The 13,518-nt window shown below is 40.0% G+C and overlaps 1 protein-coding gene across 1 annotated transcript in view; it reads left to right on the top strand.

The window, feature by feature from the left end:
* The window catches only part of CLASP1 (cytoplasmic linker associated protein 1), a 273,270-nt gene that overhangs the window by 193,396 nt on the left and 66,356 nt on the right, over positions 1 to 13,518 (top strand). Inside the window, exon 23 of the mRNA XM_070730165.1 lies at positions 8,155 to 8,258. Coding sequence (XP_070586266.1) covers positions 8,155 to 8,258 — 104 coding nt within the window. The remainder of the gene's footprint in view (positions 1 to 8,154; positions 8,259 to 13,518) is intronic.

The raw sequence follows: 13,518 nt of genomic DNA, 5'->3' as shown, positions 1-13,518 counted from the left end.
TGTCAGAACATACAGTAATTCTACAGATTGAGCTATTTTATTCTGCAGCAACGTTGTAGAAACCTATTCGAGCAAGTAACAATTTCCAACCTCTTATATTTAGTTTAGTCTTGGAATTATTTACATGCCATGTTCCACATTGCATGTAATTTTGTTTATTTAAAGAGCTTATGTCAATATAAATTATAATTTTAGTTAAGTTTTGGTGAGTTTTAAAGTTTTGTACACGAGAAACATTTTCACTTTAGAGCTATTAACACTGTGAATGTGGTTAAAATAACTCTTGCTATTACATCTTTTCTTCTCAGGTATTCAGTTCTATCCATCTGTAACCCAATTAGTGGTATTTCAACTATCCCATTTTAATAATTTTGCCTGTTAGTCAAAATCCACATATTCAATATTGTACCCGAGTTTATACATGGACAATACCATGTGCATTTGGGGAGTTCTGTTAGAATAAGAATAAGGTTTGGATGAAGAAAGTCCCAAGGACCAATTTCTGACTACACATATTTGTTCCAGATAGGAACTTTTCAAAAAGTTTTTTTGTGAACCATGGGCAATCCATTGACTATTAGATCGAATATGATTTGGAAGAGATGGATTAATGAACTGAATCTGCATAAAATAGCTTTGCAATCAAATTAATAAGTGCTTGAATAATAAATACTTTGTTTGTTTTAAGTATAATTCATATGCTCACTATGTTAAATGAAGGTTACTTCCTGTTGTCTGTTGTTTTCCTGCACTAATTTATTTTGTCTTTGACTATAAACTGTCTTTTTATTGATTATGGGGTTTTACATATTTGAATGAAATAATTTTATAATTGCAAGCACACTTTCTAAGAATTCATTGTGCCTCTCACTTTAGGATTTGGATTGTTTACATTTAAATCCTATTATTGCTGAGTTAGTCATTTCATGTTGACATGATGATTCACCTGTAGTCAACAGGTGATTATTGTTATCTATCTCTGCTGGATTTCATACAAACTGGAAGGCTTAGAGATTATTCCTTTTGTTTTCCATGCATCGTATTGTTCCATAGTTGAGGGTGGAGGGAGTGTATGCAAGAAACTCTCTGTCAGACTTACCATGGGACTCGCAATTGATTTTCAAGTCCATTCATACACAATGCCATTTCTTTTCCCTGTGTAATCCCAGTGTTGGTAGTGAATCACATGCATCTCCTTTGGATTGTGGCATTGTTTTTGTCTGAAGTACTTGTGTGTTAATTCTGTGGGTGTTGCCATTCCTTTTACTTGCAGCCTCTCGACGTCATTCCAGATCCACTAGTGCTCTCTCCACTGCTGATTCTGTTGGGCAGTCAGGTGAACAAGTGCTAACTGCATGAATCTGCTTCTTAATATTGTCTCTTTTTTTATTACCTTTGTAACATTTGCTCTCACAAACATCATTCAGCACTTAGCATGTGGGATCATCATGAGATTATTATTTAACATGCTTTTGTCATTTTCTATTTTTGATTTTTTTTTGTTTTTGCCAATTTTTATTCTTTTGCTTAATGTTATTTCTGGAAATCAAACAATATTCTAACGGCCAATAGAGTATTGTCATATATTTCCCACGTACCTCTCAGGAAGTACTAAGGAAGGACACTGTAACTTCCTCCTTTTTATATCTATGAAAAGCAACCATAGCAATTGTTCATTAGTGAGTAACTAGCTAATGAGATTAATGCAACTAAGGAAGAGGGTCAGCATTCAGCTTTGAATTTTTAATACATTACTGATTAGGATCACACATACTGCTAAATCAGAGTCTGTGCAGGAATACAAAGACCCTGTACGGACAGCCAGAACACAAATATTTTATTTCCCCTTTTCATAAAAGTGTTTTGGAGAAATAATAAGCCACAATCTCATTTTACTTTCATAAACATTTCTTGGTCTCAGGTGTTCCAGCTGTTTTCACTATAGTTCTCACCATTCTAAATCATCATAGCCACTCAACAATTTTGGTGGGCTCAGAATATAAAAATCTGTACAATACCAGTTGGAGAAAATTGCATTAGCTAGTCCTTGGCATGATTTTATAGATAAGCCAGTAAATAGCTTGTTAAAGTGGAGTGTATAATTGTTAGTTTAATGCTAGTTTAATTTGATCTCAAATTATTTGGTTTCTATGTAGTGAAAATTTAGGAATAATGAAATCAAATCTTTCTTTACTTTGTTTCTCCTGGCCTGGCATTGAGAGAATGAGTATCTAAGTCTGAGGTTTTACCAAGGATCTTTACTACCAATTCATTTAGTGCTAAATGTACATGGCCATCAAAACTTTTCCTATCAACCACACAGTTTATAATTTTGAGACATAAATGAAACAGTAGTTTAGAATGTCAGTTTAATGAACACATTGCTTAGGTCAATTAAAAACTAATCTACTTCTTTGATGACAAGAAATTATATAAAAATTAGAGTTGAAAAGAAAGTCTTTATGATGCTACCTTGGATTTGGAATATATAAATATTGAAATAAAAACTCTAGAAACATTAAACATCTGTTTAATGCAAGTTTAAATACTGATAATATAAAATAGAAGAGAATGTTTGTTTATGAATTCAACTCAGGTAAATTCTAGATTTATACCTGAAACATCCCTCTATCTACCTAATAGTTTTGATACTATATGGACCACAGAACTCAGCCCCCATAATGTTCCTTACGTTCTTTATATTGATTTGAGTTAAAAGGTCCCACTGAATGAATATGATGTTTATTGATATATTTTTAACATCAAAGCTTCATATGTAGAATATTTACAGAAGTCCCTTTTGCTATAAGAGATGGTTGTTATTTAACTTAAGTGAGGCCCAGTCATGTATGTGACTTCATCCAAGCTAGCTTATAACAAAAGTCCTTGTGTGTCACAGACTAGAGGCCATTGCCAAGACTTTGATGATTAAATTCCGGCTCACTTAGCCCTCCCATTAATACTCATATACTGGTCAGTGACACATGAAACAATTGCTCTTTCTCTCCTACTTTCTCACCCATCTATCGTTTCTGCTGATGCTGTCTCTCCACTTCTTGAATGCGTGACTTGTTGGTGATAAGGCTTATTATTCCAAAAATACAGCCTACTACAAATGTGTGTTGTCTTAAGCTTGGCCAGCACTGATAAAACATAATTTGGGGCGTAAATCTAATTGTTGCACATGACTAGCTTTATATGCTACTGGTGTTTATTAGTACAGTCTGAAGAGCTATGGTGGTGCTGTGGTTAATGAATGCAGTGCTGCAGGCTACTTCTGCTGACTGTCTATTGCCAGCGGTTTGGCAGTTCAAATCTCACCAGGTTCAAGGTTGTTGTCTCAGCCTTCTATCCTTCTGAGGTCGGTAAAAAGAGGATCCAGATTGTTGAGGGCAATACGCTGGCTCTGTAAGTCACTTAGAGAAGGCTGTAAAGCACTGTGAAGTGGTATATAATTTTTAAGTGCTACTGTTATTGTTGAATTATCTTGGAACAATATTTCTTTCCATGCAGTTAATTAATGACCATTAATGCCATTTCACAAGCTTCTCTTAAAATAGCTTCTTCAGTGTTAGGTAAGTTATTAACAAAAGTGAAATAAAATGACACAGTACCACTGATCTTTCTATGTAATAGAGGTGCCCACAAAAAGATTTTAAATTTTTCTTTTGCAATTTTAGAGGCTATCCACAAGTCTCAGTCCCACCCACCCCCGCCTTAGTACGTGAATAGAATACAATTATGATGCCAATTGAGACTGGAATTTCCATTGCTAAGCAAAACGGTCATTAAGCAAAACATCACATGACCACACGGCGTAGCAACAGCAGTTCTGATAGTCCTGATTGTGGTCATTCAGCAAGGACCTCATGCTTCTGTTTTGCTATGGTTGCCTCCACTTCAACTGCCCCTGCCTGTCTTCCCACCCATGTCTTCCTTTTTGGCCACCCTACACTCCACTCTCCCCCCTCCTGCTGATGAGGAACATCTGATTGAGGCATTTGCTGGCCTTTTTGTGAGGCATCCAAGTATTGCATAGAGCCCTTGGGAAACATTACCAAAGCCTTGCAAAAGCCAGCAGCTGCCTCAGTCAGGCATGTCTTGTCAGCAATGAGAGGAGAAGACAGCGATGGTCAGCAAGAGGCAGCAGCAACAGAGTGCAGGGTGGCTAAAAAGGCAGAGATAAGGGAAGATAGGCAGGTGGGGGATTTGAAGTACACACTGCAGCTGTAAAGTGCCTGCATTTTTGTCTTGAATTTTGATCATATGACAGGAGGGCCACTGCAAGTCTGTAACTTTGATTCCTTCAGCACCATCGTAACTTCAAACGGTTGCTGAACAAATGGTCATTAAGCGAGGACTACCTGTGAGCTATTCTCTATCAATATAATAGCTTTAGAGCCGTCTGGGATTTATTACAGTTTTCTGCTCATGCTCCTGAGATAAATTTATTTGATAGAGTTATAGTCTAGACAGGAACTGAAAAATACAGAATATAATCCAGTGAAGAAGTCCATTCTTTCATCATCACCACTACCGCCTCCTCCACCACTACCACCATCATCCTTGTTGCTGTTCATACGCTAAAAAGTGGGACATAAAGTTGCATGTCAGATATACTTAATGTGATTTAATTTAGTTGTTTCTATTGAATATTTTAAAGGCTTGCAACTTTACTTTGCCATTTTGATTATCCATGTCTTTTAAAAACTATCTTTCCTTTTCTAATGCAATGATAATTTTTATTTAAAACTACACGAAGCCAGGTTTAGGACTGGTTCTTCTAGAAATTTGAGTATTTCAGTTTGGTTGGAATAAGATGGAGTAAGACTTTCACCCTTTATATAAGAACCTTTTTTTTTTGCTTCCCAAAACTTCCCTTTAGACAGGGGTTATCAGTAGTCAAACTGGGATGCAAATATGCTTTTACTTATAATTGGACTTGTCAAATGATTATTCTGTACAGTATCAAATCAAAATGCAGTCCCGTAAAGTTTATTGTTTTTTTAAAAAAACAATAACTGCATATTCATGATAAATTCTTTTCCCATTGTTCCAACAATTACTAATTTCTCATGCCCCAAAACTAGTCAAGTAATATTCATGGGATGTCATCTTAGGAAATGGAACTAGGTTCTTGATACAGTGATGCCACTGACTTGCAATGTCTGTGAGCAAAACCTACAGTCTACATGCTCACATGTTTTTAGTGGAACAACATTGCATTTTTTATACTTGTGTATACATTCCCCACTGCACCCCAATTGAGTAGAAACCCAGTCATACTTAAATTATTTTGAAAAATGTTATTAGCGATAATTATGCAAAATTTAAGTGGGGTGAAATTCCAGAGATTGAAACTAAAGGACTGAAAAATCAAGTTATCCTATGTTTGATTTCAACTTTGAAATGATCTGCTCAATTTGTTAATAGGGAACTGCAATATATTTTCGTAATGTACAAATATTTATTGGGCCTTAAGATACTATGCTGAATGAACAAAATGACATGGAAATACATTTGAATTCTCATGTTCATTATCATTATTTCACCAAAGCCTCCTGCTTGGAGCAAAGCTGATGTTTGAAACAAGCATCTGTGCTGCTTCAGCAACTACATGCATTAAAAAAGGAGATAGTATTACATATAGTTTTTCTTTCTCTGTAAACTTCATCAATTCCTTTTCAAAGCAGGTTTTCATTAGACATTTAATTTTCGCATGTAATGTATATATTTTTTTTAGAAAATGTGCTTGTTGTAAACTGTATGATCTTAGTAAAATTTGAAAAATATCAAACTCTTTTAAATGGCATTACCACAATGCTCAAAGGTGTTTAATTTTGCTTTCTTCACATTAGCAGCAATAATTGTTCACAACATTGATCTGATCTTGTTCCCTTAGTGGAAAATTAACAAATACATTATAAAGTTTAATGGAATTTTTGTCTGCAAAGGCTTAAAATTGTTTCATAAATAATATTTCCCAGTAATATTTTTCTGTTTCTAGGTTTTTATATCGATTGTTGTTGTCATTTTCTCCAATTGATATTGAAAGACATTTCTGTGCATTAGAGTTGAAATCATAACACTGCTTAAATAAATGTTATGTTTAAATTAGAGTGCCCTTTAAATAGTTACATTCACTTTCTTAACATAAAAAGTATATTTGCTGTTACCAACAAATAACAAAGATTTGTACATTCATCCTCTAGCATAGCTAAATACCATACTATGAAATCCAGTTTAATGGGACTACAAATGAAAAGGACTTAGTTAAACAAACAAATAAATGGAAATAAACTAATTTATTATATTCACAATATTAATTGGACACCATTGAACAGATATTTTGCAGTGCATAGGAAGTATATTTCCCTTTACATCAGTTATATGCAGCTAATTGCCTTTATTGGGATCACTATTTTAAAATCTCCCACAATTAAGCCTTTAGGAGTTCATTGATGAGGAAGGAAAATGGTGGTTGTGACAATTCTTTTTTAAAAGATTATTGGTAAATCAATCTGTTAATGAAATATTGAAAAATGCAAATTTATTCTGATACTGCATTACTTCTCCATTATAATAGTGTTTTCCAATCTTGGCAAATTTAGGATGTACAAACTGCTTGGGCATTCTGGGAATTGGAAGTCAACGTGTCTTAAAGTTGCCAAGGTTGGAGAATGCTTTCATATAGTATACAGTGATACCTCATCTTACGAACCCCTCGTCATACGAACTTTTTGAGATACGAACCCGGGGTTTAAGATTTTTTTGCTTCTTCTTCCGAACTGTTTTCACCTTACGAACCCACCCCCACCGCTGGGATGCCGCCCCTCCGGACTTCCGCTGACAGGCGAAGGCTCCCCTCATTGGGAAACCCCACCTATGGACCTTCCGTTGCCCATTTTTGCCCTGCTGGGATTCCCCTGAGGCTCCCTCCATGGGAAACCCCACCTCCGGACTTCTGCGTTTTTGCGATGCTGCAGGGGAATCCCAGCAGGGAGATCCCAGCATCGCAAAAACGGGCACTTCGCTGGCAACGGAAGTCCAGAGGTGGGGTTTCAAGGACTTAGGTGTTTTTGCGATGCTGCGATTTTGCTAAAGCTTTCCTCGCTGGGAAACCCTACCTCCGGACTTCAGTTGCCAGCAAAACACCCGTTTTTGTGATGCTGGGATTCCCCTGCAGCATCGCAAAAACACGGAAGTCCGGAGGTGGGGTTTCCTATAGGAGAATCCCAGCAGCGCAAAAACGGGCACTTCGGCTGGCAAAAGAAGTGAATTTTGGACGTGCACACATTAATCGCTTTTCCATTGATTCCTATGGGAAACATTGTTTCGTCTTACGAACTTTTCACCTTGCGAACCTCCTCCCGGAACCAATTAAGTTCGTATGACAAGGTATCACTGTACTTACAAAAAAAATCATAATTTACTATTTAGATTTAAGATAAAATAATGACTTTAAAAACCACAAATTAGTAAATCTAAAACAATTTTAATGGGCTAAAATTAATTTTTTAAGTATAACATTTATCTTTATCTTTATTAAGAGATTGGAGTGGGGAAATCTTAAATTATTTGATGATCTATGAATATTTATTCATCTTCCAAATACAATGGGAAAAGGGTATGATTTTTTTTAAATCTCATTTTTAATTTTTTGTTGATCAATGGTACAAATTGCTTCAGCCTTACTTTTAATTCTTGGTTCTGTTTTCACTAAACTTTAACCAGCAAGAATACAAATACACAACAATCAGAATAATTGGAACTATTTAGATTAAGACTTAAATAAACATAAAAATACTATTGTAAAACTTAGAAGTAAGTTAAGGAATTAACAATATATTACTGCAAGTTTCTTACTAAATTGAAGAACTTTGCCATAGTTCTTACACTTCCTCCTTTGAAAAAGTTAGCATATTCAAAAGTAGTTACATTTAACCATTATTATAAAAGAGTTTAAATAATAATCCCGCTCCTGTCCCTCTTTTCTAACCATATACACAGAATTTGTTTGACTTTGTATTATAGCCTCATAGTAACTCCTAAAACCTGGACCCAGTAACAATTAAAGCAGCCAATGGCCTTATTAATATTCCAAAGGGCTATGAACTTATGTAATGATGACTTTCACTCTTGTCTTTTGTGCAGAACGGTTTGGGCTTGGCCAGCCAAGCAGGTTGCCTGCTTCTATGAATGCAATGCGAGTTCTGAATACAAGCACAGATCTGGAGACTGCTGTGGCAGATGCATTGGTAAGAGGGAAAGCACAACATGTTTCCAACTCCAGAAAGTTACTTGAAGTTGCTTTCTGTACGTACATTTTCCTCTTCTTAATTTTATGTGTGTTCCTATTAAATGAGCCTATATGTGTACGTGTGACTCTGCCTTAATCTTTCTTCAGGATTTGGGAAGATGTGAGGAAAGGGGCTTTTAATGCATAACTAAGAGTTAAATTGTTGATATTAGTGCAGTGATATCTAGAAGATGAGTTTCACAGTCTAATCCTAATATTTTATTTGTGGAAATAAATTTTAACTGTTGGTATTCATTATGCATTATAATAGTGAAACCATCTGTGTCAAATGCTTATTATGAATGCCACGATAATTATCTTACGAAGTGAGTTGAACAGTTTTCTAGTATAAGTTGTGAATAACACTTATACTAGATGTGATATTGTGTGCGCAATATGTTTGCTTCATGTTTCCCAAATGTGCTTTATTTTTATTCATTTGTCTGTTTTGGAGAGTTAGAATTTATAGTTGAAATGTCTGTTGAGAATAAATTGCCTTGTCTTACCTTCTGGAAAGTTTGTATAGGTTACCTTGACAAAGGCTTCTGTCGTTAATTCTAGAGGTTTCTGATCAGGATTACTTAATTATTAATTACCATTAACAACAATTAATAATAATTAGATAATGGGTTGATGGATCTGCACCTGTTGCTTGGTCTTTAAATGATTTGCAGTAATAACACACATTTCTGATTCTTAGTTATATAGCAGTAAAAAGACTACTATTCCAGCCATCCCTTTGCAGCTCTGAAATTCTATTAAATATATGTAAAAAAAAATAGATAAGCTGAACTAAAACATGTTCCTCGACTTATACTTCATTAAATCTATGTACTTTAATATTTTCAAATTCTCTTGTACTCTTGAAATTAAGAGTCTACATAAAAGCAAATATATAAATAATTTTATAAATAAATGTAACATATTGCATCACTGCATCTCTGACTGCAAGTAATTCTATGAAATAGGTTGTTAAGGTCAGATTTACTGAAAGCTACTTTTGACATTTTGCTATTACTGTACTCCCAAATGCTGGAATTCCAGAGTAGCAGAAAATATTTGGAAGGCTTTTAGTGCTACGAACTATGAGCTACAAGATAATGTATGAATAGCATGTCTTGTCTCTAAATATGTATAACACAATGCAGTTAACACCTGCATTCTCACCCACTGGATGATCTATACATTCTCTGTGAATCTGGACTTATGCAAATACTAGGAAGCACATGCTACATGCATATTTTTGACATGGTTTTATAGCAGGAAAAAAAAACTTTCTTTCGAACTTCCTTTTTGCTTTTCTGCTGAATCAAGACTTGTATTATTTTTCTTCTAGCAGCACTATTCATAAAGTACTAATATGTAATGGATTTGCAAACTAAGAACTAAAAAGTAATCAAACATTAAAATTGGACCACTTGGCTGATAAATGTTTTGTTTCTGATTTGATAAAATGAGATTTACCGGATAAAATTACCATAGTTATAGGATGATGCCCTAAATTTTAATAAATATAAGATAAGGTAGATAATTGTAGAAAATGTAATGGTCCATTCTCCACTGCATCTGGAAGGAGAGTCCAACATGGGTATTTAACCAATCCTATTGGTAGAGACTGAGTAAAAAATTAGCATAATAATAGGTACCGCCCCCTTGCAGTCCCCCATGAGCTCAGTTTTAAAAACTCAGTCCCAGAGTAGAGACATACTGAGTTTTACTTAAAGAAATTTGACTGTTGTTTACCAGTTTAATCTTGTTTCTTTTGTCTCCTTACAGATTTGATCAGCGTTGGAGGAAGGGGTCTCTGTCCTCCGCGGACAACACCCCCAACGATCTCCTTAGGGGCTGCTTCCCCCCGAGGGAACTGCCCCCAAGAGGAGCACCTCAGCCCGGAGTCCCTGGCCCCAGCGGTCAAACAAGGGCTGCGAGCCGAATGTGGGGGGGTCCGCCCCCCCACTGGGAGGCTCGAGGAGGACAAATGCCCCCGGAGGGGTTTTCGAACAGCGCCGGAGCCCGGATCAGCTGTTAAGCGACGAGAGGGAAAAGCCGCGGAGGCTACCGCCGCCGCCGCCAGAGCTAAAATCGCCACTGCTGGCCTGTGAGAGGTCCATCGAGGACCGGACGACCGAGAATGGGCTGGGTGAGCCCGAATAGGCGGCGAAAGCAGGGGGGTAAGCGCAAAAAGCCCGCGAAAATGCTGGGCAGCGCCATTTTGGAAATATCCCCCCACGGAGCGCAAAGGCGCCAACCGGAAGGGCTTCTGGCAGCTGAAATGCGCAAATTGGGCTTCGGCTCTACTGCGCAACCGCAAGGGCGAGACCAGCAGCAGCAGCCATTTTTACTATTAGTGACGAAGCTGCTGAGAGGCAATTTCCCGGGAAATTCATCTGATACAACCACCGGAGCTGTGAGTACAATGGATGATAAGCCCAGTGCCGAGAAAGCCAGCTCCCCAGTGGTGAGCAAGGAAAAGGCTAAGGGGAGGGATAAGGAGAGGTCAAAGCCCTCCCAGTCCCCTGCTTCGGTGGCCTCATTGAAAGAGGCAGAAAAGCGCATAAAAGCGCTGGAGAAGAAATTGGAGGCAGCATTACACCCCTCCCCCTCGCCAGTACCATTGGCTCAGAGGCAGGCAACCACACCTGAACCTATGACTCCACAGTCAGCCTTTGGACACATGGGGCCCCTTCAAGAGGGTGACTGGTCCCCAGAAGGGCAGTTCATGACATTGCCACAGGCCCAATCTCCAGCATTGTCCTGGACTAGACCTGAACCTTCAGGGCCTCCAAGAAGGGGCGCCCAGGCACCTTCGGCTACGTTTACCCCTACAGCGGCTGGGCTGCGATCCCAGACTGGTTCATGGCAACACATGCCTCCAGATCTACAGGAGATGTTCGCGAATGTCTATGCTCAAGGAGTGAATGCCGGGGCAGGTCAGCATGTGAACCGTCCACAGACTCAAGCAAGAAACCTTTGGCCAGTACCGCCCCCCTCGGGCTTGGGGTCTCTTTCAGAGGATCCGGATTTTGGCGAGGACAGTGACAAAGAGTACGAGTTCTTAGAGGATGAGAACACCCCAGAGCAGCAGCCAGTGGCTGGCCTGTTTAAACCTACACTGTTTCGGACCCTACTTTTCAAAGCAAAGCAGGTAATGGACCTGCAGGGAGCTGCCAAGACACCTGAAGCAGAGACCGGCAAGACATCAGCTTCCCTTTTAAGAGAACCCCAACCCGAGTCGGACCACATCCCAGCCTCGCACATTTTTGTTGAGGGAGTTAAAAAGCCCTGGCAGCGGCCCAGGGGCCTTCGAATTTGGAGCGAAAGTTCTACACATTCGACGAGGAGGTGGAAAAACTTTTGGAGCTTCCCCCCATTGACCAGCCGGTAGTCACGCTGGTTTCTAGTGCCCTGGTACCGTCAGAGATGGGGGAAAGCTTGAAACCAGAGGACAGGAAGGCGGAAACCCTATTGCGCAAGACCCACCAGATGGCGGGCTGGGGTTTCCGAGTGGCTGCCGCGGCCTCCTTCTTCAACAGGGCCTCTATCATGTGGCTCCAGGAACTGCAGTCACGCCTCGGCCCGGAGGAGGCCAGACTTCGCCAGGATATCAGTAAACTGCAGGCCGCAGCTGAGTTTTCCGCCGATGCCACCCTACACGCAGCTAAGTTTGCCAGTAGAGGCATGGCCACTACACTGTCGTCACGCCGGCTGTTGTGGCTAAGAAATTGGCCAGCGGACTTGAAATCAAAATGGCGCCTGGCATCAGCCCCGCTGCAGGGATCAATGCTCTTCGGCGACATTCTGGATAAAGTCCTCATTGAGGACAAGGACAAGAGGAAGGTCCTCCTTAAGTCCAATAGACGCCAGGACCGTCGCTTTACTCCCTACACTAGACGTCAGAACCCACGTTGGGATTCTTCTACCGGACAGGGACAGGCGCAGAGAGGTTTTCACCAGAACCAATATTCCCAACAATCGTTCAGGAGTGATTGCGGATCCTATCAGGATCGTCCAAGAGGTTTCCAGCAGTCCAGGCGGCCCTTTCGGGGAGGCAACCAGAAGGGATATCGTCGTTCCAAATGACTCATCCAGGCTCCTACCATTAGGGGGGAAGCTGCAACACTTCAGCCCCTCCTGGCTACTCACTTCCTCGGACAAGTGGGTACTAGCCACCATATCGGAAGGACTTCGTCTGGAATTCATGGGACCTCCTCCTCATCGATTTGTAAGTTGCCCGAGGCTTCGGGACCTGCACAAGAGACAGCAGATCCGAAAGGAGATTGCCCATTTATTGGAAATACAAGCCATCGAACAGGTACCTCGGCAAGAAGTAGGCAAGGGATTTTATTCCAGGATCTTCCTGGTACCCAAGTCTTCAGGAGGATACCGGATGATACTGAATTTGAAACAACTCAATATCTACATCAAATACAGGAGATTCCACATACACTCCTTACAGACTATTCTTCCCTCGATACGCTCCAGGAATCTGCTGACTTCAATAGATTTAAAGGAGGCCTACCTCCACGTGCCTGTGCATCCGACACACCGGGAATTTCTCAGGTTCTGTTCAGAAGGCGTCCATTACCAATACAGGGCAATGCCCTTCGGCCTTTCCTCGGCCCCACGGACTTTTACCAAGTTGCTGGACGCCCTGACGGCCAACCTTCGGTCTCATTCCATCAGACTGATGGCCTACCTGGACGACATAATTATCTTGTCCAGGTCCCCCGGGCAGGCCAGAGAGGACCTAGCCAGAACAATATGGACATTAGAAACACATGGCTTCACTATAAACGTGGAAAAAAGCTGTCTCCGGCAACCAGACTACAACACCTGGGTTCCATCATCGATACATTATCAGGCAAGGTAACCCTTTCTCCCGAGAGACAGGAGAATATTCATCGCCTGGTTTCCAACTTGGTCCGCCTCAGACGGGCCCCACTGGCACTGTTGTCAAAAGTGCTGGGAATGTTGGTGTCGGCCATAGGTATAGTTCCCTGGGCCAGGCACCATATAAGAGGCCTCCAGTGGTTTCTTTTACCAGCTCAGAGAGCCAAGGTCAGTCACTCACAAAGGACTATCAACTTACCAAAGAGAGTCAGAGAGTCGTTGAAGTGGTGGCTTACCGAAGCAATTCAGGAAGGCTCCCCCTTTTGCACTCAGGACCGTCTCATTCTCACCACAGACGCCAGTTTATACGGATGGGGTGCCCACCTGGG

The sequence above is a fragment of the Erythrolamprus reginae genome, chromosome 1 (genome assembly GCF_031021105.1).
Source record: "Erythrolamprus reginae isolate rEryReg1 chromosome 1, rEryReg1.hap1, whole genome shotgun sequence".
Classification (NCBI taxonomy): Eukaryota; Metazoa; Chordata; class Lepidosauria; order Squamata; family Dipsadidae; genus Erythrolamprus; species Erythrolamprus reginae.
Note: the sequence above shows the minus strand (reverse complement) of the source record. Positions and strands in the feature narration are given on the sequence as shown.